The 26,380-nt window shown below is 45.2% G+C and overlaps 2 protein-coding genes across 2 annotated transcripts in view; both read right to left on the reverse strand.

Annotated features, from left to right (window-relative positions):
• LOC109901398 (MAGUK p55 subfamily member 5-A-like) overlaps window positions 1-9,488 on the reverse strand; it is a 31,027-nt gene extending 21,539 nt beyond the window's left edge. Inside the window, exons 1-3 of the mRNA XM_020497413.2 lie at window positions 9,090-9,488; window positions 4,663-5,229; window positions 2,894-3,105 (exon numbers count right to left, since the gene is read on the reverse strand). Coding sequence (XP_020353002.1) covers window positions 2,894-3,105; window positions 4,663-5,074 — 624 coding nt within the window. The 5' untranslated portion in view covers window positions 5,075-5,229; window positions 9,090-9,488. The remainder of the gene's footprint in view (window positions 1-2,893; window positions 3,106-4,662; window positions 5,230-9,089) is intronic.
• Window positions 9,489-10,346: 858 nt separating this feature from the next.
• The window catches only part of LOC109901400 (gephyrin), a 109,190-nt gene continuing 93,156 nt past the window's right edge, over window positions 10,347-26,380 (reverse strand). The window contains exons 11-24 of the mRNA XM_031836679.1: window positions 23,061-23,073; window positions 22,823-22,825; window positions 20,131-20,269; window positions 19,670-19,725; window positions 18,843-18,962; window positions 18,370-18,428; window positions 17,895-18,048; window positions 16,068-16,189; window positions 15,766-15,853; window positions 14,469-14,542; window positions 14,302-14,366; window positions 14,070-14,173; window positions 12,159-12,255; window positions 10,347-11,683 (exon numbers count right to left, since the gene is read on the reverse strand). Coding sequence (XP_031692539.1) covers window positions 11,550-11,683; window positions 12,159-12,255; window positions 14,070-14,173; window positions 14,302-14,366; window positions 14,469-14,542; window positions 15,766-15,853; window positions 16,068-16,189; window positions 17,895-18,048; window positions 18,370-18,428; window positions 18,843-18,962; window positions 19,670-19,725; window positions 20,131-20,269; window positions 22,823-22,825; window positions 23,061-23,073 — 1,228 coding nt within the window. The 3' untranslated portion in view covers window positions 10,347-11,549. The remainder of the gene's footprint in view (window positions 11,684-12,158; window positions 12,256-14,069; window positions 14,174-14,301; window positions 14,367-14,468; window positions 14,543-15,765; window positions 15,854-16,067; window positions 16,190-17,894; window positions 18,049-18,369; window positions 18,429-18,842; window positions 18,963-19,669; window positions 19,726-20,130; window positions 20,270-22,822; window positions 22,826-23,060; window positions 23,074-26,380) is intronic.

A 26,380-nucleotide genomic window follows, 5' to 3' on the forward strand; every position in this document is an offset into this window, starting at 1 on the left:
AGATGGTGTGTGTGTGTGAGAGAGATCATCATCGCACTGATTGAGGCCCTCAATCGTAGCCTACGACCTCTTCCTTAATTTCACACAGTGCTCTCCAAACTAACCCTACCAGCCTAAAGCAGTTATCCTATTGCTTGTTTTAGTTATTTCACCTTTATTTATCCAGGTAGGCTAGTTGAGAACAAGTTCTCATTTACAACTGTGACCTGGACAAGAATCAAACAAAGCATTTCGACACGTACAGCAACACAGAGTTACACATGGAATAAACAAACATACAGTACATAATACAGTAGATAAAGTCTATATACCGTGTGTGCAAATGAGGTGAGATAAGGGAGGTAAGGCAATAAATAGGCCATGGTGGTGAAGTAATTACAATATTCCAATTAAACACTGGGGTGATGGATGTGCAAAAGATGAATGTGCAAGTAGAGATACTGGGGTGCAAAGGAGCAAGATAAATAAATAAATACAGTATGGGGATGAGGTAGTTGGATGGGCAATTTACAGATGGGCTATGTACAAGTGCAGTGATCTGTGAGCTGCTCTGACAGCTGGTGCTTAAAGCTAGTGAGGGAGAGTCTCCAGCTTCAGTGATTTTTGCAGTTCATTCCAGTCATTGGCAGCAGAGAACTGGAAGGAAAGGCGGCCAAAGGAGGAATAGGCTTTGGGGGTGACTAGTGCTGGAGCTCGTGCTGCTATGGTGACCAGTGAGCTGAGATAAGGCGGGGCTTTGACTAGCAGAGACTTGTAGATGACCTGAAGCCAGTGGGTTTGGCGACAAGTATGAAGCGAGGGCCAGCCAACGAGAGTGTACAGGTCGCAATGGTGGGTAGAATATGGGGCTTTGGTGACAAAACGGATGGCACTGTGATAGACTGCATCCAATTTGTTGAGTAGAGTGTTGGAGGCTATTTTCTAAATGACATCGCTGAAGTCGAGGATCGGTAGGATGGTCAGTTTTATGAGGGTATGTTTGGCAGCATGAGTGAAGATGCTTTGTTGCGAAATAGGAAGTTGATTCTAGATTTAATTTTGGATTGGAGATGCTTAATGTGAGTCTGGAAGGAGAGTTTACAGTCTAGCCAGACACCTAGGTATTTGTAGTTGTCCACATATTCTAAGTCAGAACCGTCCGACTACTGATGCTGGACGGGCGGGCAGGTGCGGGCAGCGATCGGTTGAAGAGCATGCATTTAGTTTTACTTGCATTTAAGAGCAGTTGTAGGCAATGGAAGGAGAGTTGTATGGCATTGAAGCTCGTCTGGAGGTTAGTTAACACAGTGTCCAAAGAAGGGCCAGAAGTATACAGAATGGTGTCGTCTGCGTAGAGGTGGATCAGAAAATCGCCAGCAGCAAGAGTGACATCATTGATGTATACAGAGAAGAGAGTCGGCCCGAGAATTGAACCCTGTGGCACCTCCATAGAGACTGCCAGAGGTCCAGACAACAGGACCTCCAGATTGCCACACTGAATTCTATCAGAGAAGTAGTTGGTGAACCAGGCGAGGCAGTCATTTGAGAAACCAAGGCTGTCGAGTCTGCTGATAAGAATGTGGTGATTGACATAGTCGAAAGCCGTGTCCAGGTCGATGAATACGGCTGCACAGTAATAACTCTTATCGATGGCGGTTATGATATCGTTTAGGACCTTGAGGGTGGCTGAGCGTGGCTGAGCATGATTGTGACTGTTTGACAGCCAGCTTTCCTATAGAAATCAAGACCTGTGTCCAAATAGTATTTGTTTTCATTCAAACTCTTAAGTGTGTTATTGAGCCTGCCGCGGAGTGCCAAATGGTAGAAGTTTGCTTTTGGGACTATTCCATTGATTCCAATGCGCCAGGCAAGCTCAATCAAGCGCAGCTAAATCATTTGGAAGAAAAGTTAATACTATTCGAACGCTGATCAATATTGACCAGCGTGTGTTAAATTACATCATGTCCTATTAGTTCTTGACATCAATCCCGAGAATTTGTATATTGTGGGAGGATCCCATCAGATATATTACAGTGTAGCTAGATCAACTTCTTCTCTCAAGACTGCAGCATGGCTGGCTATATGACCGACTGTGTGGCTCTATTAACCCAGTGAATGATTATTATTGTATGGAATGTGTGGGAAGGCCCAGTGCAGCCTTACACCCGTCTTCAGATAGCTCAGGGTGCATGTCCACATCTGAGTTCATGTTGCATCTGTCATCTTGGCACAGTGAGTAGCACCACTCCCAGCAGGGAAATGTTGTGAGGTGTTCAATGGTGACGTCACGGAGGCAACAAACGACAAGCGAGAGGAGGAATTCAGGATTGTGGCTAGATAGAATAAAGCTATGATCCAGAAGTCGCATGTTCGAGTTGCGTCGGGGGACAACTGTAGCGTTTAAGCGTTTAACTGTAGCATTTAACCCTAACCTTAACCGGACTATCCTAACCTGCGACATTATCTTAACCTGCTGCGTTAGTTCTCATTACCTGCTACTTAAAGTCACTTCAGTCTGTAGCTCCACTCCGTCCAGCCAAAACCCTAATCCAGTTTCAACACACTAAGGTCAGTGCCAAGGATATTTTCGTCCCGGCCCCATTTACCCTCCTTTCTTTAGGTTTCTCTGTCACCATCCTCTCATCCTAATCTCCTTCCATCTACCTCTCTCCACTTCTCTTCACTACCCTGCTGTACCATTCTTCCTTTCCACATTCTTATCTCCCATCTGTTCATCCCCCAAAATCCTCTTCTCCCAACACTTCTCTACCTTCTTCCTAACACCATCCCTTCTTTCTTCTCTTTTCTCCCCCCTACCTCCTGACCGATACATTGGTGAAAAAAAAGATCCATTCAATTTCTAGATCCATCAAGATCACGAGTCTGCTGTAGTTTCTTTTCTACTTCACTCTACCTCATGATAAAGGTTGCGGGCCTGGGCGGTGAGGGGCAAGGGCGGGCTGCCACGCGGCTGCATCTGCTGGGCCACGGCGCTGTGGACGGCGAAGGCGCTCTGGAAGTCCTCCTTGTGCAGCAGGCCCAGCACCAGAGCCACGTCGGCCTGCGACTGGGCGTCCACCAGGCAGCTCTGCACCCGCCGCAGGGCCTCCAGCAGCTCCTCCAGCTCTGGGGAGGGGGAGGGGGAGAGACAAAGAGGTTGGTTAGGTTCAATTGCCTAATTTCCAGGAACACTTTCCATGAGAGCCCTTGCTTACTAGTGCCATAGAGAGAGGCTTAAAACCGAGAGACATACATTTACTTCCTGTAACGCCTGTGACCCTGAAGATTCAGACCACCGTCAATGGGAAGGTTTTTTTCTGAAGGTAATGGCATGTCTCTGTTTCAAACCTCTCTGGCGCTAGTAGGCACCGGCTTGCATGGAGACAGTGTGAAAACCATGCTACTAATTGGATATTGTCATGCCAAAAGTCAGTTTAGGTGCCAAACCCTGCTTGGTTTGTGCAACCGTGGGATTCTGCACTTCCCAGACAGGATTTGGCATCTGCATCAAGTTTGGCATGAAGGTACCACCTACACATAGCAACTCTGAGGAGCACAGAGACACACACCAGGGGAAAGGGAGGGTAAAGCCTTTCTTACACAGCCCAATCTATTGTTATGAACCAGAAGCTGGTCTGTTTGAGTGGGTATACCTGAGATAAGAAGAAGCAGGGAGGGTGTATAGTGTGTGCGTGCGTGTGTGTGTGTGTGTGTGTGTGTGTGTGTGTGTGTGTGTGTGTGTGTGTGTGTGTGTGTGTGTGGGCCATTTAGTAACTTGATGTAGTCATTGAGTGCTAGGAATATGGGACCAAATACTCAACTTTCTACTACTTTAATACACATATAAGTTAATTACTTATGACACCTTCAAACGGGGGACTAGATACCTAAAGTGCTGTCATTTCTAAACGGTAAAACAGATGCATGAAAATACTCTCAAATAAAAGTTAATTCTGTACTGTCACCTCATATTTAATTGAAAAAAAATCTCAAATCCAAAATGCTGGCGTGCAAAAGGCAAATAAAACATTTTAGCTTCACTGTCCAAATAAATAAGTAGGGGAGCGTATGCCCATGTTGAGTGTGTGTGTGTTTTTTGAAAAGGCTGTGCGGAAAGAAGGTTATATTTTATTAATGGTCATTATATTATAGGCACTTGAGGCAGACTTGAGTTTTATGCTCATAAGAGTCTGCTAAAACTGGTCAGCAGCAACCGCCCGTCTCCTCTAAATCTAGCCAACTGACACAAAAGCTAATACTCTGAATTTTGATTGATTTAAATTAACTTGTTTTCACGTCACAAATCATATTAAGATGACTTAATATGATTTACAACCACCCTCCAACCAAGCAGATAGTTTTCAGGCCTATGCAGGAATGAGAACACAGACAAAAAAACTAACTTCCAAACCGAAGTGTTTTAAACTCCAAATGAATCCAGAGGTGAGGGGGAGTGAGTGACTTTAATGTGACTAAATGGAGAGAGCCTCTGCATTGACATTCACTTCTGATCCCCCATTCTCCACCAATTCCCCTCGCTCAGTCCCCTCCCTAAAACACTGACTCTTTGTTTCACAGAAATGTCACAAAAGTTCCCAACTCTCCTATTCTTCTTCTCACAAAGCTACCCCACGCCTCCACCTCCCCCACTTCCTCCCTTCAGTCCCACATGACCCTACTCACCCTCAACCGTGTCCCCGCCAAGCGGGGGGCTCCCATCCTTGGTCTCCTTGCCCGCCTTAGGCGCTTCGAACGTAGGGTTGTCGATACCCGTCTTGGCTGGGTTCTGGGCAAGCTTCTTGAGCCTGAGTGAGGCGTTGAGATCGATCTCATGCTTCCCTTTGTTAGCGTTCTCCTCCCTCTTCCTCCTCAGCTCTTCCTGGTACCTCTGGATCCTCTCCATCTGGGCGCTGCAGCGGGAACCCTGCACAACGCTGCTCCCAGTCCCCACCACCTTATCCCCAGGGGGGCAGTCCACTGCCCTCTCCCTCTGCTGCAGCTTGGCTTCACTCACAAGACCCTCTGTGCCACTCACAGGCCCCATTGGGTCCTCTATTACATATCCGGGTCCTCCGTTCCTGTGGGAAGTGATCATCCCTACTCCGGGATTCTGGCCCTGGCCTACACCCGTGTGTGATGGTAGCTCAATGTCCACTATGAAGGCCTGAGGCTAGGACTCCTCACTGCAGCAGGGGCCATAGCACTTCAGTCGGGAACGGATCTTATCTGTCTTCAGTGGGGCAGCAGGTCCTGAAACAGATAATCAGGATAGAGCAGCAAGGTTACCACTGTTTTAGTCTTGTGAGCCATATGCGACAATAATAGCCAACCTGGTTGCTTCACCCTGACCTTTGTTAATCACCTACCTTACTACAAGAACCACCATTTTCTCCTTGCTCCTCCCAGGTTTCCAATCACAGGAAGAGCTAATCTAACTCCTAACATGGCAACCTCCCTGGCCTGCCCTTACTTTGCCTGCTGCAATCCCTTGAGTCCAGCAGGTTCATCCACCCTTGTCTGTCACTCTGTCCCCAGCAGGACTTGCCTGAGTATCTCTCCTTCTGAGTATCTATTCTTCATTTAATACCCGCTTAGCACTTAACCCTTTGCTCTCTGGGTCCTTCAGGCTGATCTTATCCATCTACAGCCATAATATGGATACAAAATGAGACAATAAGTGTAGGATATTGCACTCAACCAATACTGTTATACTACAGGTATACAACCAACCTGGTCTGCTATTGCTGCTGTGGATTACAATCTATTTTAAGGATGTTACCCAGTATTAATCTGGATTAGCCAACTATATGATTGTATGACTATCAGATGTTCATTGGGAAATAGACATCTGAACTTCAAGTTCTTTTTACAGGGCCAAATGTGAGTATTTTTTTTCTTCCGAAAGAGGTGAGAATGGATGAGGAGAAAGCGCTTTGTGTGTGAGGGACGGAAGTACAGTATTTCAGGATACCAGGATGTGAGGACAAAGTTCTCACGAAGGTGAGGTTCTGTCTGGCTAAGAACAGTAGAATGGAGAAGCAGAAAGCTAGGACCATTACTCAGGTAGTGTTTGGGGAACATAAAAATCAGCCGGCTCTCTAAATGTCCACCCAATCAAGACCCAGTCAGACCTGATGCTGTGGGAAACGGGAGAAAACCTCATGAAAATGAAACAAACAATGTAAATGTCTCGAACTAACATGACAAACAGGAAACCCAGTGAAAGGGAATAACAGGAAATAACATGAGAACGTAATCAATGTAAGAATGAAAGATTATCTTGGACATTTTCTCAGCATTTTCTTAGACTGAAACCTGGGAGGATCCTGTCAGAGATGCAGCCACCCACAACACGTCCCACATGGTAAACCTCCCTATCCCCCTCACCAGCTAATCATGTCTGGCAGGTCTACTCTCATTTAGCCCTGTTTAGAGCGCGGTGAGGCTGACAAACAGTACAGACAGCTACAGTCAGCCACCAAGGCCATCTGTTCCTCTCCTGTGGGGTTGGTTAAGCCTTGGGAAAAGGGATCTGCTAGTTTACTATACTCCTCCAGGCTTCACCTCTGTCAGCAGCGTGAGACTGAGGAGAGATCTGGTTTACTATACTCCTCCAGGCTTCACCTCTGTCAGCAGCATGAGACTGAGGAGAGATCTGGTTTACTATACTCCTCCAGGCTTCAACTCTGTCAGCAGCGTGAGACTGAGAAGAAATCTGGTTTACTACAGTCCTCCAGGCTTCATCTCTGTCAGCAGCGTGAGACTGAGGAGAGATCTGGTTTACTACAGTCCTCCAGGCTTCATCTCTGTCAGCAGCGTGAGACTGAGGAGAGATCTGGTTTACTACAGTCCTCCAGGCTTCATCTCTGTCAGCAGCGTGAGACTGAGGAGAGATCTGGTTTACTACAGTCCTCCAGGCTTCATCTCTGTCAGCAGCGTGAGACTGAGGAGAGATCTGGTTTACTACAGTCCTCCAGGCTTCATCTCTGTCAGCAGCGTGAGACTGAGGAGAGATCTGGTTTACTACAGTCCTCCAGGCTTCATCTCTGTCAGCAGTGTGAGACTGAGGAGAGATCTGGTTTACTACAGTCCTCCAGGCTTCATCTCTGTCAGCAGCATGAGACTGAGGAGAGATCTGGTTTACTATACTCCTCCAGGCTTCAACTCTGTCAGCAGCGTGAGACTCAGGAGAGATCTGGTTTACTACAGTCCTCCAGGCTTCATCTCTGTCAGCAGCATGAGACTGAGGAGAGATCTGGTTTACTATACTCCTCCAGGCTTCATCTCTGTCAGCAGCATGAGACTGAGGAGAGATCTGGTTTACTACAGTCCTCCAGGCTTCATCTCTGTCAGCAGTGTGAGACTGAGGAGATATCTGAGAGCTGGCATTGGTTCTGATGAGATGACTGCATGTAAATTCAACTATGAATGTACACACACACACACACACACACACTTTGAAGGGGTAACTGTATCCAAATTTAGACCTAAGTAGGATTATCTTCACTTGTATAATTTAGAAGTGTATAAAATCAATTCACTAACTGTAAGCTTTACAATAGACAGTAGGACTCAAGGGTCATCTAGCTTTAACTACACTAGATCATAGCTAATTGATTCATTGAGGGGGACATTGATAAGAGGTGCCCCTCTGGGTAAACAGGTACAAATTGGTGGCTAATTAAATACTGTTCCTTACAGCTGGTGGCTAGACTACTTGTCAGAGTGACTGCTTGTGTACCAAAATGGCACCCTATTCCCTATATAGTGAACTACCTTTGACCAGCATTACGGACTCTGCTCAAAAGCAGTGCACAACTATCTATAGCCCTATTTATACATGGTGCTAACATGGGTCCGTTGTCCTGATCTTGTCCACATTCTGATTGTGGACAGATTACCAGAAATGTGTCTTCACATGGTATTAAAATGTGTCTGTTATCCATCCACTGTGTCTGCATTGTGACCAGATTTCCTGGTCCCTTCCTTTATGCCAATAATTTCACAGCTATTCTTTCTAAATAATATTTATTTATTTATTTATTGCAAGACATAATGGTGCTACCTGTCAGTGATTTTAGAGGGCGGAAATAATGATGATTTCGCACTGTTTATACCTGTGTTTATACATGTGTTCTAACATGTAGCCTTTGTCCTGATCTTGTCCACATTTTGACTGTGCCCACATTTTTGAAAAGTGTAGAAGATTAAAAGATGCATTGTGATCAGATCTTAAAAGTGTACACAGACAAGATCAGGATGAAGGACACATGTTAACAGCAGGTATGAACAGGGTTTTTGTCCAGATCTGTCTACACTTGTAAGATATCCAGACACAATGTGTGTCTGACTTCCTCTGGAGATGGACAGGATGATCTGGTCCTAATCAGATCACAATGTGTGTTTTGATTGTCTAAACCGGTCCAAAAACGTGGGCTTCTGTTCACAGGATGATGCCCTGGAGTCTATTGTACAACTCTGTTTTAAATGTCTTTTAAATGTCAGGTGGACTCATTGGTCAAAAGGGTTCCAAAATATGAAAGGTTTTTACATTTGGTCTGGACAATGTAGATCTATAGAAATGTATAGAAGCAGGACAGGACAGCCATGTGGGCTTGCTTAAAAGGAAGTTATTGTTAGACTTACTTAGATTAGGCAGTTTAGAGGTTTGTTTCACTGCTGGCAACAGCAAAACCTATTACATGTCTCGTAGTGGGGCTAATACTGGGAGCAAGGAGTTATTGTTACATAATGGCACGACATAGGTGTTACATAGTAACACCGTTAATGTAACAATTCTAGCCTACATTTGGAGTGGCGATCTGTCATGTACAGTTTTAATTGCGATAAACAGCCACTTAAATTGTGAAATACAGCAATATTTTACACAAGTTAAATTGATGCATTTGTAGGCTTGTTGTTTGTGATTTTCTTTATTGAATAGTTGGAATACCGTTGGGTGGCCAACATTCCACATCATACAGTCATTGCATTCTACACACACACTCAAGAGTGCGCTGATCCTGTTGGTGAAGTTGGTATTCAATGAATGTTTCTAGAGTAGTCAATCGATCGGACTCAAATCTCACTACACAGAGAAGTCTACTCACCGCTTCCAAGTCTTCACAGAAGAAGTAATCCCTTAACATGCGATGGTTCTGAAATGTCGTGTTCTATTGCGTACATAACATTTCCAAGATGCGTAGCTTTAACGTCTTTATTCTTCGGCCTGGTCTCTCATGATCGTACTTAGCGGGTCTGTGGCGAGTTGGGTCAGCTCACATCATTGTGGTGTAACTGCGCATGGTGTTTGGGCATCTCCCAGGCAAACCCACAGCGCCACAGTTGACCATTTAAATGGTCATGCGCCAAAGTGTTCACCTGTCAACAGCCTGAAATACCTTGACATTCTATTCCCCAAACAATGCACTAGGTTACTTTCAGCACGATACATACATAACGGCTAAATATTACAATAAGAAGACTTTGGTCAGAATTAGTGGAGTTATGGAGAATAGACTGTGCACCTCACGATCATATATGATTAGTGGAATTATATTGTAATATCACGTGGCAGTGTGCATGAAGTCAATGAAAAAGGGGTCACACTTTAAATGAAGTAGCCGTCAATTTATAAAGGCTTTACATAGGATATATAAAGGCTTCATAAACACTACATAACTGTATCACAAATCCTCTTTAAAGAGTATGTAATACTATACATGGTTTATAAAGGGTGGCATAACCATTCCCACTTTAGGGTGAATTGCCAAATGCGACGTAATGCACTGTGTACGCGTATACACCATTTATAAATGATTTGTGAAGCATTTATGTAGTGCTTACGAAGCGTTTACGTATACTATATAAAGCTTTTACAAGTTGTACTTAGTTTAAAGTGGGACCAAAAAAGGAAGCAATTGATGATTCTAGGTAGGGTCAGTCAACGGCACCTGCACTGTATCTGTCTGCCCAAACACAGCTTCATAAGTATTTCCACTGTATTTTCTATGAGGGTAATCCGCTCTCATCTCTCAGTGACACGTGTATTTAATCAACCGTTCAATGGCATAGGTTTCTTCATAGGCTACGTCAGGATGCCAGTCCATGGCCCCAGTCCATGGCCCCGTATTCATAAAGCGTCTCAGTGTACCAGTGCTGATCTAGGATTATAATCCGAATTGCAAAACGAATCCTGGATAAACACTCCTACTCTACAGGCCCCGGAAGTGCTAATAAACTTGATCAACGTGATCATGTTAATGGTCCACCCTACAAACAAGGTGTCACTGCACGCATCAAAGAAGAACACTTTTTTTATTTGAATAGGTTTTTATTTGAAAAAAGGAAACCCAACAATTTTTGTATTTTTTTTTTTTACATAATGATCAAGGATTTTTATTATCGTAGTCTCTTTCATCAGTTTCATATCATTACGGAAAATGTATTATAGTACAGCGTTGTTCAATGTCTCTTCATTGCTTAATAATAATCATTTCCTTAGGAGTGCTGGTCACATATATCTGTACAATATGGTTCATCTTCTTCGCATTGTTTTTTACCTGTACATTTTTTTGTGAAGTCAGTTAAAAAGGCTGTCAGCACTTAAAGAAGCTGTTTATTTTATTTCATGTTTTTTTCCCCCCTTTACTCTTAGTCGATCAAATAAAAGGTTTTGTTTTTCACGGGTGACCACGCCCCCAGGGGGTTCGGGCGCAGAGTTGCACCTGGTCAGATGATAAATAAGGAAGCTTCAGGGTCTGGGCAGGTTGGTGGGTGACTGCCCCCTTCCCTCCTATCACCACCATCGTCCCTGCCCAGGCATTTGGCACTGCGCACATAAACAAGACTCACAAGATAAACAACAAGCAAAGCTCTTTGTGAAGCCATTATGATGCATACTATAACGAGAGAAAAATAGAAGTGTGTGGCGTCACCGTTAAAGCGTCACACCACAGAGAAAGTAGACCTAGATTATGCCCTCCCCTCCTTCCTCTTAACCGAGCACCGTGGGAAATCTGGAGTCTTCCTCATTGTTTTTCTTTATATTTAAAAAAAAAAAAAAACATTTTTCCCCCACTAAAGATGAGAAAATAATATATATATATTTTTTTTTGTCCTGGCAGGCACCTACAGCTCTATTAAAATGCTACCAATATCGATAAGATCTAGCATTGAACACACAAAGCAATTGCAGTGAAAGGAATTAAGTTGACTTATAATATAATAATGATAAGAAGAATAATGATAACAATAATACGAATAATCATAATAATATATTACAGAATAAACCTCTTTTGATAATTCGATTTTCTTCTTTAAAAGTTATATTTGTCTTTGTCTGAAATACTATTATAATCTTTTTAAAGTAATTATATATTTTTTGTATCATATGTACCTAGGTTTGTGATCGAGATGTTGACTATACCTCAACGTTATCCAAATCAATAAAAACTAGCTGTGCCGTTGCATATTACAGAATAGTCAATGATATGTGGACATGCACCGTGAAACACCCATTTGAACCCTCTCTCTCTATGAAGCCATCTCAACGTCCCCCTTTGATGACATCATAGCCGGCCGATGACCATGACGTCGACCACCTCTCCCTTGTGCAGCTCCACATATTGCTCTGTTTTTGGAGGTAGCATCAGGAGACCATTGGCGCTGCGCATGCTCATCAGCCTGCTGCTCACCTGGTTACCTACAGGATGGAGGAAAGGATAGGGAGGAAAGGAGGGAGGAAATGAGGAGAGAAAAAGAGACTGATGGTGAGAATACATGCACTTTAGGCCCTAACCAACCACACAAGTCCAGGAGGATCTAACCCATGACAGTCAGGATGACCTCGGTACCACACCATGCAATGGGGTGAGAGGCTACTAATACCACACAATCTAATTGTAGCTCTTTATGCACTTGAGCTCTACAGTATACTGAATCAATTAGGCACTACATGGAATACAAAACAATGAAAATAGTCACAGTGGGAGGCTTTGTTAGATTAGAGGACTGTAGCTAACCCCTCTACAATTGCCCATGAACAAAATCAATGAACAGTCCATTGATAGTCCGTTATAGAGCCTGTGACTACACATGCAGTATAGTATAGCAGCGTATCGCTCCGTATCGCAGGGCACAATAAAACAGAATAGAATAGAATGTGGTTCTATTATTACCTGTGCTCTGTGCCCATGGCAGAGGCTCCTGGTGGTGCCATGTCAGAATGCAGCGGTGGTACTCAGGGCGAGGATCCAACTTTACGTCACATGACAACTACGAGACATGAAAGGAAGTAAACAAGTGTACACTTCAGGAGTAAGGACAGATTATTGGGGCGCAAAAATGTAAACGCTCATAGGTAGGACCCAGGGGGCCTCATTCATAACCGTGGCATACATTTCACACTAAATATCTGAGTGCGCCATTTCTGAAAAAGAGTACTTATGCCAAAAAATATAGATAATGAAAACTTTGCACACGCCATACATACTTGTGCGCATGCTTTCCGTTGTAAATCAGACCTGTTGCAAAACTGTGTGCACCTGAACGAGCATTATAACGGCACCTGGAAAACACCCTCCATTCACCTTTCATGGTGAAAATAACACCATTTTGCTGTAGAATTTGGAACTATTGGAATTAGGCAACAGCAGTTTCTAAAAGAAAGAGCAATGGCAAATGTTATAGTGTTTTTGGAAATGGCAGAATCTTTTAATCTTTTGCAGTAACTTATGGCAAAGGAATGTGAGTTTCTGAAAGAGAAAACAATGGCAAATTGTTGTGGACCTTTTCCCCCAACCCAAATATTCTGGACTGAAACATTGTAGGCCTACTCAACAACAAAAAATACAGTAGCATACTTCAATGTAAAAGAGAAAGTGTTGGTCTTTGAAATTCGACTGTGTAACCTATTATAAACCACACTGCCTATAGGATCGCATACAGCAAAACTTGAAATACACAGCCTATCTATTTACTAGGCTACTAGGCCCAATTAAATGAGATTTGGGCCTGGTATGTTGTTGTATGACTTCTTTGTGAATATGAACCCATCACAGCCAGAAGAGGTGAGGAATCTATTCTGCAATGTTTATGAAAATAAAATAAATATAGGAAATAGATTTCTATGTCAAATTATTTTACTTTCCAAAAATAAAACAGAGCTATCCACTCTTCACTAACGTCAAAAAGCTCTTCACTAACGTCAAAAATAATCAGAATAAGAATAAGCATGTCATCATATCCCCTCTATGCACAAAATACTTACTTGCTTGCTTGCAATACAATACATCAACCACTATATAATGTGCATACGCAGAGTATAAAATGTGCATACGCAAAGTATAAAATGTGCATACACAGAGTATAAAATGTGCATACGCAGAGTATAAAATGTGCATACGCAGAGTATAAAATGTGCATACGCAGAGTATAAAATGTGCATACGCAAAGTATAAAATGTGCATACGCAGAGTATAAAATGTGCATACGCAGAGTATAAAATGTGCATACGCAGAGTATAAAATGTGCATACGCAGAGTATAAAATGTGCATACGCAGAGTATAAAATGTGCATACGCAGAGTATAAAATGTGCATACGCAGAGTATAAAATGTGCATATGCAGAGTATAAAATGTGCATACGCAAAGTATAAAATGTGCATACGCAGAGTATAAAATGTGCATACGCAGAGTATAAAATGTGCATACGCAGAGTATAAATGTGCATACGCAAAGTATAAAATGTGCATACGCAGAGTATAAAATGTGCATACGCAGAGTATAAAATGTGCATACGCAGAGTATAAAATGTGCATACGCAGAGTATAAAATGTGCATAAGCAGAGTATAAAATGTGCATACACAGAGTATAAAATGTGCATACGCAGAGTATAAAATTTGCATGGAGCTGATCCTACTTCGAGGTACGCGGGCTCTTTCTCGATTCCTTCTCCAAACGCATTGGAGGAGAAGATCCACTCTGACCTTCTCCTCCAATGAATTTGGAGAGGAAGGCGAGATAGAGGACGCAAGCAATTGAGGTAAGACAAATTGAGAAAGATTCATGGAGCCCTGTGCCTTCTTACCCTGGCTTTGATGATGGTGGGCCGTGGGTCCAGGATCCCCTGCATCTTCCTTAAGGCGGGGATAACAAAGAGGTTACATGTCACCACGGCAGACACGGGATTACCTGGGCCCCGGGGGGGGGGGGGGGGGGGGGGGGGGGGAGGTGGGGAGAGAGAGAAAAGAAGAGTGTGTTAGAAAACCAGTCTGGAAACGATTGTCTGATTCCCTCTTTCTCTTTACTTTACACACTACCTGGGAGGGCAAAGATGAGTTTGCGAGCGCCGTCCATATCCAACGTGGCGAATGTTGTCGGGAGACTGAAATGATGGGAGAAGAGAAGAACAACACGGTTGTTCAAGGAACCATCCATCGACACATCCACCTAGCCAGCCAGCCATTCATCCATCCATCCATCTCACCCTGGTTTCATGAAGACTCGTCCGAAGTGGATCTGAGCATGCAGATCAATATCCAGCACCTGTTTCAGATAGTCCTGAAAAAGAGGATCACACATTTTGGAGTCTTCAAAGGTACACATAAACATTAGACAAAAACATTCACCTTCTAGTTACAGTGTAGCTGTACTTAAAACCCAGATAGGTATTGTGCACCATTGGGGTGTATTCAACAGGCACCAAACGGAAGACAACTGACTGAAACAGGAAGGGAGTACTTAGATAGAAATGTTTCATTGCAAAAATGTTTTCGTTTTGGGCCCTAATGAATACGACCCTTGCTGTGTGAAATTGTAAATTTCTCCACATAATATTAACACCACAATTACATGTATGTATGTAACATTTGTGTCAAATGTATAGGTAACGAAATAGCTGTAAAAAAACAAACAATTATGTCCTCCAAAGAGGGATGTGCAAATTAAAAGCCTGGTCTCAGAGCATTTTGTATCATTATGTAAGTAAATTTGAGATTTAGCATTTAGTATGATATGTTACGTTTCGTAAGGTATGTATTAATTAGTGGATGTCCATCAATCATTTCGTATGATATATTACGAATGACAATTTGTATTATATGTTACAAATTTTCAAAACGTACTATATTGTAATGAAACAGCAGGGAGCAGGTCTCGAACCTTCGACCTTCTAGCCCGAGGTCCGGTGCGCTATCGACTATGCCGTAAAAGCATGCTCGTGCGGCAGGGTCGATTTCCGCGCTCATAAACCCAGGGTCGTTACAATATGTTACGAATTAGCAAAACATACTAAATGTTACGAATTAGCAAAACCCAATATATGTTACGAATTTGCACAAGGTGGTAATGTTAGCTATTTGGCTAACGTTAGCTAGGCTAGGGGGTAGGGTTAAGGGTAGGGTTAAGTGTAGAAGTTAGTTTAAATGGTTAAGGTTAGGGGAAGGGTTAGCTAAAATAAAAAAATTGCTAAAACTTGCTAAAATGCTAAAGTTGTCCGTAATGATATACAAACTCACAACCTTTGGGTTGCTAGACGTTTGCCTTATACTCCCATCCATCCATCCTACTTACATTTTTTGCCTTCGATAACTATGTCTTATGTAACCATACCAAACATAACATATCATACTAATCATGCTAATTTGTTACATCTGGTCTATGAGACCAGGCTGAAATAATATCTACTATATATTTTTAAACAGTTCCCCATCCCAACCACAAGGTGTCAGCATAGTGCAATGTCATAACCAATGACCATTCATACTCACGATTTGCTCACATACCTTCTCTCCCATAGACACCCCTCCAGAGGTGATGATGACGTCAGCACGGCTGATGCCCTCGTTCAGGGCGTTCAGGAGGTCGTCTGGGCTGTGGGGCCGATAGACAGAGAACAGTTACCAGTTACCATCAAACACCACAGAAGAGGAGAAGAGAGGAGGAGGAAAAGTAATGGGAGGAAGAGGACTAGGAACAGGAAGGAGAGTAGACAGAGAAGAAGAGAAGGGATAGGAGGAGGAGGAAAAGGAAGATGAACAGAAAGGGGAGGAGCATCAAGAACAGGAAGAGGAGTGTGAAGTCCTACTTGTCTCCCACGATGCCCAGGTTGATGGTGGGATATCCGTGCTCCTGGATGGTAGCGAGCAGCGTGGAGCGGTTACTATCCCTGATCTTCCCTGGATGGAGGTCGTCCTCTGGGTTCAACAGCTAGAGACACCAGGGGATGGGTTCATTAGGCACCAATTGGAGAAAAAAAAAAAACTGCAACAGGAAGGGACAACCTGGATTTGTCCAATAAGAAACACTCATTGTCGGTTTTAATAAAGACCCAGTGCAGCTGTTTTGATCTCAATATCAAATCATTTTTGGGTAACAATTAAGTAACTTGCTGTAATATTTAAAATGGTCAAACGTGAACAAATTTAGCTTTTTGGCAAAAACGATTTCTCTAGCAGGAATTTTGCTAGGACTGTCTTTGAGTGATCAGAGTGGTGCGGGGAAGGTCACCAAAGCGATGCACTAACCACAGGATTGTGGTGCAGGGATCAATCCACTAGAGCGGAAGGGCCTAATAGGAGGGATATGTAACCTGAAAGCTAGCTGTTATTAGCAGAGAGGTTTGGAACTCTCTTTATTTGTCTATTAACATTTACCCCCTGGTGTAGGTTGAATATTTCCCAGGGATTTTACAAATGTTCCATCCTGACAATAAATCACTTTCTCCCTGGTAACCCAAAACCGGAAGTGTCATTCAAAAGCATGCCAGGTTTGGCCGGGGTAGGCCGTCATTGTAAATAAGAATTTGTTCTTAATTAACTGACTTGCGTAGTTAAATAAAGGTTCAATAAAAATGTATAAATAAATCAAGTCAGTTAAGAACAAATTCTTATTTACAATGGCGGCCTAACCCGGATGACGCTGGGCCAATTGTGCGCTGCTCTATGGGACTCCAAATCACGTCCGGTTGTGATACAGCCTGGAATCAAACCAGGGTCTGTAGTGACGCCTCTAGCACTGAGATGCTGTGCCTTAGACTGCAGTGCCACTCGGGAGCCCCCTCTTATCAAACAGGTTCGAAAATTCAAGCCTGAAGCTACCTGACCCTGGAAATTCAAGCCTGAAGCTACCTGACCCTGGAAATTCAAGCCTGAAGCTACCTGACCCTGGAAATTCAAGCCTGAAGCTACCTGACCCTGATAAGCCATACATTAAATACATTTTATGAGCCATACATTATGAGCCCAAGCCCAAAAAAGCCCAAATGATTGTGCCGTGATCCAATACATATACAGTATGATATATAGGCTTCTGCTGTTGATATATATTATGTTTTATAATGTACTGCGTTCACACAGTTATTTATCCGGTTATATATCAGTAAATGCCGGATTCCCGCCAATCAACCCTACCCTGGTGTCAACAGGCCAGTCAAAACTCCCCTCATGCAAAACCTGCTGATTAGAAAGTCCTGTGTAAATTGTATTTTCAACCAGCAACTATTAGGGAATAACCCTGATTAAATGTTCTCGCACTTTTATAGTGTGAGTTTCATTAGTTGTTGATACAAAACAAAGGAAAAACAGAATTTTGGCTGAACTGGGCCTTTAAAACAGGAGCCTGGGTTGGTGCAGGTCAATACACTCATGTACTGTTATGACTGTCCGAATACAGTACTGTGAACAGCTTCTTTTCCTTATGTCATTCCATCTATGATTAAGGGCCTGGAGGTTGGGCTGACCACAGGATCTGACCAGGAAAAACACAACCAAGTGTGTGTATCTGTCTGTCTGTCTGTCTGTCTGTCTGTCTGTCTGTCTGTCTGTCTGTCTGTCTGTCTGTCTGTCTGTCTGTCTGTCTGTCTGTCTGTCTGTCTGTCTGTCTGTCTGTCTGTCTGTCTGTCTGTCTGGCTCACCTCGTTGCCTGTGGACATGACAGCCACCACGGGGAACTTCTGCACCTCCACCTCGGTGACCCCTACGGTGGCCAGCAAGCCAATCTCAGAGGGGCCCATGTGGGTTCCCTTGGACAGGACACATTCCCCACGCTTGATGTCATGACCTATGGGCCTGGAGAGAAGCGGAGACCGGGAGGGGATAGGATTCAGAGGGACACCATTGAAACATATGTTCACACATTCTACAGACAAATAACTACAGACACTCACACACTTCATACAGAAAGACACATACACATGTGGTTTCCATGTGTGCAATATGTATTTGATCCCGTTCCATCTATTCCATTCCTGCCATTACTATGAGCCCACCCTCCACCAGCCTCCACTGACGCACGCACACACACACACACACACACACACACACACACACACACACACACACACACACACACACACACACACACACACACACACACACACACACACACACCTGATGTCCTGTCCTGGACGGGCCTGGACGAGGATCCGCACCTCCAGCTCCTCGGTGCCCTGAGAAGGAGACAAGACAAAACATTCTGTAAGGAGCCATCATCACAACCATTTACTACTGTCCCCTAATCTAGAAGACTCCCTACTAAACACTATTCTCTGTTCCTGGGTAATCAGCATAGCCGCTAAGCCTTCAGCAGCTAGACACTACCTGATACTAGGCTTTGTCTAACCATTGTCTAACCAACCCCTGGATCTAGACACTATATCCTGGTACTAGCCCAAGTCTTTTGTTGGAAGGCTCTACTGTCCCAGACCTAGACACTGGCCTAGTAAGTTTCTACTATATTGTCACGGGTCTAGACCTTATACCCAGGTAATAGACAGACACTGCTAGTTCCTTAGAAGAAGCTAGGACATGAACCCTGTCCCTCTTCACAGGGCTAAGGGTCAGGGGTCAAAGGTGAGACTCACGTCCTCAGACTCGCGGAGCAGCTCTGTGTCCTCCACCTGTACCACAGCGTCCGCCCCACAGGGGATAGGAGCCCCCGTCGTCACCCTCATCACCTGGCCTGGCATCACTGTGTGGGTGGGCTGCAAGGGAGAGAGAAAGGGACTGGTGTCAAATACGCACACACACACACACACACACACACACACACATGCAAATGAACGGACACACACTTGGACGTACACAGATGTTCCAAACGTATCTGTAGAATGTCCCCCTAGGCTCTCTTAGAATCCTAAAACATTGGTATGTGTCTAAGCGTAAGGTATTATTGTGTTTCCCAGTCACAGGCAGACACATAGCAACAGCACAACAACATATTGCATCAGACATGCAGGAGGTGTATTGATGTGTCAGTGTGTTTGTGTGTGTGTGTTCTCGTGTCATGCATCAGTGTGTGTGTGTGTGATACCGTGTATAATGAGGCCAGGCAGGCGGCCCACCTGCGAGTGAGTGGGTTGCTGGGTAATTCAGTATGCTGAGTCAGTACTGTGTCGCTACGCTACGGGGGTGTGTTCCTCGCGCGCACACACGCACCCGCGCACACACATACACACTTCTGCTCTGAAGGAGTGTTTTACATCCACCTCCTCTGTCTAGCAGCCATGCCACAATTGTATGTGTGTGTGTTTCGATATTTCTCTACATGAAGCGGGTTTCCAGCAAGTTGCTTGTAGCTGTGTGTGTAGTCACGTTATAGAAATGGTGAAGTGTAAGTGTGTGTGTGTTTGTCTGTAAGGGTGTGTGTGTGTGTGTGTGTGTGTGTGTGTGTGTGTGTAAGGGGGCGAACCTGTTCTCCAGCCTGGGATTCTCCGATGATGAAACGGTCACCTGGACCATCAGCCGCTAAAAAAATCAAATAAAATGTAATTACATCTGTGTGTATGTTTGTATGATTGTGTGTATATGCTGCTGCGTGTTTATCAATGTGTGTCTCTGTGTGTGTATGCCGTGTGTGTGTGTGAAGATCTACGATATGTGTGTGTGAGTGGGTGACTGTGGAAGAGTGTCATTTAGCTGACTCGTGTTTCAGTGGGTAGTGCCTCCTGACTTCACAAACAGGAAGGGCATATCAGCACAGAGAGAGGGATAGCATGCCATGTACTGTGGAATATTCAGCAGTACAGTACAATATGACAGAAGGTGGTATACAGTATGTGTGTGTGTGTGTGTGTGTGTGTGTGTGTGTGTGTGTAGTGTAGTGTGTGGTTGTGTAGGCTACATTGCAATATATTACAGTTGAATACATACCTCTTACAGCATAACCATCCTTGACAGAGGCGGGGAACGGGGGCAGGTTGTCTTTGGCATAAACGTCCTGAGCCAGGACTCGACCCATCCCATCTAGAGAGAGAGAGAGGGGACGGAGGAGGAGAAGAGAGAGGGGATGGAGGAGGAGAAGAGAGAGGGAGAAGGGGGACAGGGAGAGTTAGAGAGGGAAAGAGGTAGGAAGGGAGAGACGGAGGGAAAAATAAAAAAGTAAGAAAAAAAACGTAGAGGGAGAGAAGAGGGTATGAGAGAGAGGAAGGGAGAGGAGTGAGAGAGAGGAAGGGAGAAAGGGAGAGGAGTGAGAGAGAGGAAGGGAGAAAGGGAGAGGAGTGAGAGAGAGGAAGGGAGAAAGGGAGAGGAGTGAGAGAGAGGAAGGGAGAAAGGGAGAGGAGTGAGAGAGAGGAAGGGAGAAAGGGAGAGGAGTGAGAGAGAGGAAGGGAGAAAGGGAGAGGAGTGAGAGAGAGGAAGGGAGAAAGGGAGAGAAGAGGGTATGAGAGAGAGGAAGGGAGAAAGGGAGAGGAGTGAGAGAGAGGAAGGGAGAAAGGGAGAGGAGTGAGAGAGAGGAAGGGAGAAAGGGAGAGGAGTGAGAGAGAGGAAGGGAGAAAGGGAGAGGAGTGAGAGAGAGGAAGGGAGAAAGGGAGAGGAGTGAGAGAGAGCAAGGGAGAAAGGGAGAGAAGAGGGTATGAGAGAGAGGAAGGGAGAAAGGGAGAGGAGTGAGAGAGAGGAAGGGAGAAAGGGAGAGGAGTGAGAGAGAGGAAGGGAGAAAGGGAGAGGAGTGAGAGAGAGGAAGGGAGAAAGGGAGAGAAGAGGGTATGAGAGAGAGGAAGGGAGAAAGGGAGAGAAGAGGGTATGAGAGAGAGGAAGGGAGAAAGGGAGAGGAGTGAGAGAGAGGAAGGGAGAAAGGGAGAGGAGTGAGAGAGAGGAAGGGAGAAAGGGAGAGGAGTGAGAGAGAGGAAGGGAGAAAGGGAGAGGAGTGAGAGAGAGGAAGGGAGAAAGGGAGAGGAGTGAGAGAGAGGAAGGGAGAAAGGGAGAGGTGTGAGAGAGAGGAAGGGAGAAAGGGAGAGGTGTGAGAGAGAGGAAGGGAGAAAGGGAGAGGTGTGAGAGAGAGGAAGGGAGAAAGGGAGAGGAGTGAGAGAGAGGAAGGGAGAAAGGGAGAGGTGTGAGAGAGAGGAAGGGAGAAAGGGAGAGGAGTGAGAGAGAGGAAGGGAGAAAGGGAGAGGTGTGAGAGAGAGGAAGGGAGAAAGGGAGAGGAGTGAGAGAGAGGAAGGGAGAAAGGGAGAGGAGTGAGAGAGAGGAAGGGAGAAAGGGAGAGGTGTGAGAGAGAGGAAGGGAGAAAGGGAGAGGAGTGAGAGAGAGGAAGGGAGAAAGGGAGAGGAGTGAGAGAGAGGAAGGGAGAGGAGTGAGAGAGAGGAAGGGAGAAAGGGAGAGGAGTGAGAGAGAGGAAGGGAGAAAGGGAGAGGAGTGAGAGAGAGGAAGGGAGAAAGGGAGAGGTGTGAGAGAGAGGAAGGGAGAGGAGTGAGAGAGAGGAAGGGAGAAAGGGAGAGGAGTCAGAGAGTGGAAGGGAGAAAGTGAGAGGAGTGAGAGAGAGGAAGGGAGAAAGGGAGAGGAGTGAGAGAGAGGAAGGGAGAAAGGGAGAGGTGTGAGAGAGAGGAAGGGAGAGGAGTGAGAGAGAGGAAGGGAGAAAGGGAGAGGAGTGAGAGAGAGGAAGGGAGAAAGGGAGAGGAGTGAGAGAGAGGAAGGGAGAAAGGGAGAGGAGTGAGAGAGAGGAAGGGAGAAAGGGAGAGGTGTGAGAGAGAGGAAGGGAGAAAGGGAGAGGAGTGAGAGAGAGGAAGGGAGAAAGGGAGAGGAGTGCGAGAGAGGAAGGGAGAAAGGGAGAGGAGTGAGAGAGAGGAAGGGAGAAAGGGAGAGGTGTGAGAGAGAGGAAGGGAGAGGAGTGAGAGAGAGGAAGGGAGAAAGGGAGAGGAGTGAGAGAGAGGACGGGAGAAAGGAAGAGGTGTGAGAGAGAGGAAGGGAGAAAGGGAGAGGTGTGAGAGAGAGGAAGGGAGAAAGGGAGAGGAGTGAGAGAGAGGAAGGGAGAAAGGGAGAGGAGTGAGAGAGAGGAAGGGAGAAAGGGAGAGGTGTGAGAGAGAGGAAGGGAGAAAGGGAGAGGTGTGAGAGAGGAAGGGAGAAAGGGAGAGGTGTGAGAGAGAGGAAGGGAGAAAGGGAGAGGAGTGAGAGAGAGGAAGGGAGAAAGGGAGAGGTGTGAGAGAGAGGAAGGGAGAAAGGGAGAGGTGTGAGAGAGAGGAAGGGAGAAAGGGAGAGAAGAGGGTATGAGAGAGAGGAAGGGAGAAAGGGAGAGGAGTTTGAGAGAGGAAGGGAGAAAGGGAGAGGAGTGAGAGAGAGGAAGGGAGAAAGGGAGAGGTGTGAGAGAGAGGAAAGGAGAAAGGGAGAGGAGTGAGAGAGGGATTGAATGGAATTGAGAGGGAGAGAGAGGAAGGGAGAGAGAGAGGGAGAGAGGAAGGGAGAGAGAGAGGGAGAGAGAGAAGGGACAGATGGAGGGAGAGAGGGAGAGAGAGAGAGGAAGGAGAGAGGGCATCTGTTTCAGATGAAGACACGGAGAGACATATGTGCCAGAGGTGTGTGTGTTAGAGAGAGAGTATGACACCTCTCATCAGGATCTCTGTGGGTGACTCACCACCTGACCAGAAAAACACAACACACACACGCACACAAACACCTGAACAAACACACACACACACACACACATGCACATATACACCCAAACCTAAAAAACACACACATCCAAACAAACACACACACACCGGAACAAACATACACGGACACACACAAACACAGACTCTCGTGTGTGTGTCTTCCTGTGATTATTAAGTGGCTGTTAATGTGAAATCTGAGCTATGATATCAATGACTTACATGAGACGGAGAGCTAAGGATTGGGATACACACATACGCACAAGCATGCACATATGCACGCACACACATAAGAGTAGGTTCAATTAATGTTCCAAATCTTTCAAATACTTCAAGCATTTGATTGAGTCTGCAGTGCCAGATGTTGGGACGTGAGTGGATTTGCACTTTTGGGACTATTCAATGAATTGATAGTCTTGTGCCAGGCAAGCTTAGACAAGCTAAGACAAGCTCCATCAAGCACACACACGGACCACACACGGACCCTCCTCCCCCACCACACACCTATCTCTCTCCCTCCCCTCCGACCCACACACCCCTCTCCCCTCTCTTCCCCTGACGCACACCCCTCTCCATCCCCTTCCCCCACCAGCACGGGAGCTGTTCCATCCTGAAACACCCTCCCCCAAAACAACATGAAACATCACTTTACTGGGGGAAAAGAGAGAGAACACACCACCATAGCTGTTCTATTAGTCATGATGAGCACAGAACTGAATCAGAAGTGTGTGAGTGTGTAAGTGTGCGTCCTGTGTCCTGCCCCCATGTCAGGTCTGTGTCACCACCACCACACTGATGTCACACAGCCAGGGGGGTGACCACGGCCCTAAGGCACTCTGACAAAGGCCCTGAGGGCAGTGTCCTAGGAAGAGCTAGGGGGACAGCATGCTCCAGGATCAGTGTGTTTATACTCCTCTGAATGTGTCTGTACACTGTAATATGACATTCAGAGTATGTGTGTAACATCTAAGCCTGCAGACAAGAGCCAGAGTCAGTTTAAACCCTGTCATGTGTAGTTCATATTGTCAGTGAGGTGGTTGAGCCTGACAAGGTGCTACAAGTCTGTTCTGTACCACCGACATTCTATTGTAATATGAATAATGTTATTTAGCAGACGCTTTAATCCAAATTACAATTTTACATACGGTTGGTCCCGGGAATCAAACCCACCATCCTAGGACCACACTGTTGAGCTACTGATCATGTAGTGCTAAGTTAGGTAATGGTCACTTACTTTATGTCTGTGAGTCTCTGGGTCTCCTCGTTTCGACTCCTTCGACTAGGGTGGTAGTTGCGAATCTACCTCTGTTTATTATGGATGATCAAATCCGGAAAGAGCTGAGTTGGTTTGGTAAGTTTGCTATCAGTTTTCATGTACTGTCGGCAGGATTTCAGGCAGATGCCATTAAGCATGTTGTTTCGTTCAGGAGGCAATACTTGTTTCTGAACAACAATGAGTAACAGTTAAATGTGTATTTTAAATTGAGGCTCGGGGAGAGGCTCTACGCAGGGTTTGCCTTCACAGATAGTATAAGGTGTTTTGAGTGTGGGGATTTGGGGCATAAGAGCTTTGCATGCTCACATAAAGCCCATAGACAAGGTGAGGATACAAGCGCCAGTGGCGGAAATCGAGGTCAACTTGCAAGGGGCCATGAGACATAGGTAGCAGAGCCTGGGTGTAGTTATGCTATAGATGGTGGTGTAGATGAGGCTGGGTCTAGTCATGCTATAGATGGTGATGTAGATGAGGCTGGGTCTAGTCATGCTATAGATGGTGGTGTAGATGAGGCTGGGTCTAGTCATGTTATAGATGGTGGTGTAGATGAGGCTGGGTCTAGTTATGCTATAGATGGTAGTGTAGATGAGGCTGGCTCCAGTCATGCTATGGATGGTGGTGTAGATGAGGCTGGGTCTAGTCATGCTATAGATGGTGGTGTAGATGAGGCTGGGTCTAGTCATGCTATAGATGGTGGTGTAGATGAGGCTGGGTCTAGTCATGCTATGCCTAGACATGTTATGCTATTGGATGAGGAGAGTATAGTGGGGAAGGGCAAGTGACTACGGGCGGTTGAGGAGGGTGTCAAGCTGTTTGTAAAATCGTACAACACGCTATGAAAAATGAGGGGCATGGTGTCCTCTCTCCCAGGAAACGTTTTAGGTTGAGGAAGTGGGTCAGAACCGTGCGTAAGAGTCAACCTTTAGACACTATTTAGATGTATAGTGTCTTTCTGGCACTGGGGCTTTTTGAGCTTTGCTATTGGTCTCTTTCTTTGCTGGCTTTTCTCCCACTTCTTATGGAGACTCTTCGGGTAGGCTCACTCAATATAAATGGCACCAGAGATGTGGAAAAGAGGAGTCTGTTGGGCGAATATGTAAAACCAAAAAACTACAGGTGTTGTTTAGTGATGTGGTGAATGAAGTAGATTAGGGGCTCTGGTGGAAAATGGCAAGTGTGCTGAGCCATGGAACAAATGTTAGTGCAGGGGTGGCAGAAAAATGTGCTCCTTTGTGCAGGGGTAGACTGCTTGTAGTAAAATCAGAAATTAACAACAGGGGTTTTGTCCTTATAAATGTGCATGCGCCTAACACAGGGAGAGAGAGGGGGCTTCTGTTTGGGTGTCTTAGACAGGAACTCTGTAGCTGTACGACTGGAGCTGTACGATGGATTTTTATGAAAGATAGAAATGGGGAGGAGACTCTATCAGGCTCAGTGGGGGTTCAGGGACTTCATTAAGCAGTTTGATCTAGTGGATGTTTGGAGAACTAGACATCCTGTCACGACTTCTGCCGAAGTCGTTGCCTCTCCTTGTTCGGGCGGTGCTCGGCGTTCGACTTCACCGGTCTTCTAACCATCATTGATCCATTTTTCATTTTCCATTGGTTTTGTCTTGCCTTCCCACACACCTGTTTTCAATCCCATTCATTACCTGTTGTGTATTTAACCCTCTGTTTCCCCTCATGTCTTTGTCAGAGATTGTTTATTGTCAGTGTAGTGTTTTTTGTTGTATAGGTGCGCGACGGGTCTTCGTACCCATATTTGTTCATGTTCTTTTCCTGTTTAGTGTTATGGAGCATGTTACTGGGACATTATTAAAAGACTCCATTTTACACTCCGTTTGACTCTCCTGCGCCTGACTTCCCTGCCACCTATACACATATGCCTGACACATCCCAACACTAGACAGTATACATCGTCTTTAGGACTAGGGTAAGTGCAGCCCGACTAGATCAGTTTTACATGTCCAGGAATCAGAGCAATAGGCTGTTGGGCGCTACCATTCTCCCGGTGGATTTTTCGGGTCACCACATAACCATGGCTCAGTTGTCTATTTTACCAGGGCTTCGGCAGGCATCATATTGGAAGTTTAATGTAAAGCTCTTACAAGATGCCACTTTTTGCTGAGGTTTTAAGCGAAGAGAGGAGTATGTGTCTCTGAGTCAATGGTAGGATGTGGGAAAAGTCCAAATTCGGCTTTCCTGTCAACAGTAAACAGCTCTCTCATCCTCAGAGGCTAGGAGAGTATTGGGGGAACTCAAGCATA

Source organism: Oncorhynchus kisutch, linkage group LG12 (assembly GCF_002021735.2).
Source record: "Oncorhynchus kisutch isolate 150728-3 linkage group LG12, Okis_V2, whole genome shotgun sequence".
Lineage (NCBI taxonomy): Eukaryota > Metazoa > Chordata > Actinopteri > Salmoniformes > Salmonidae > Oncorhynchus > Oncorhynchus kisutch.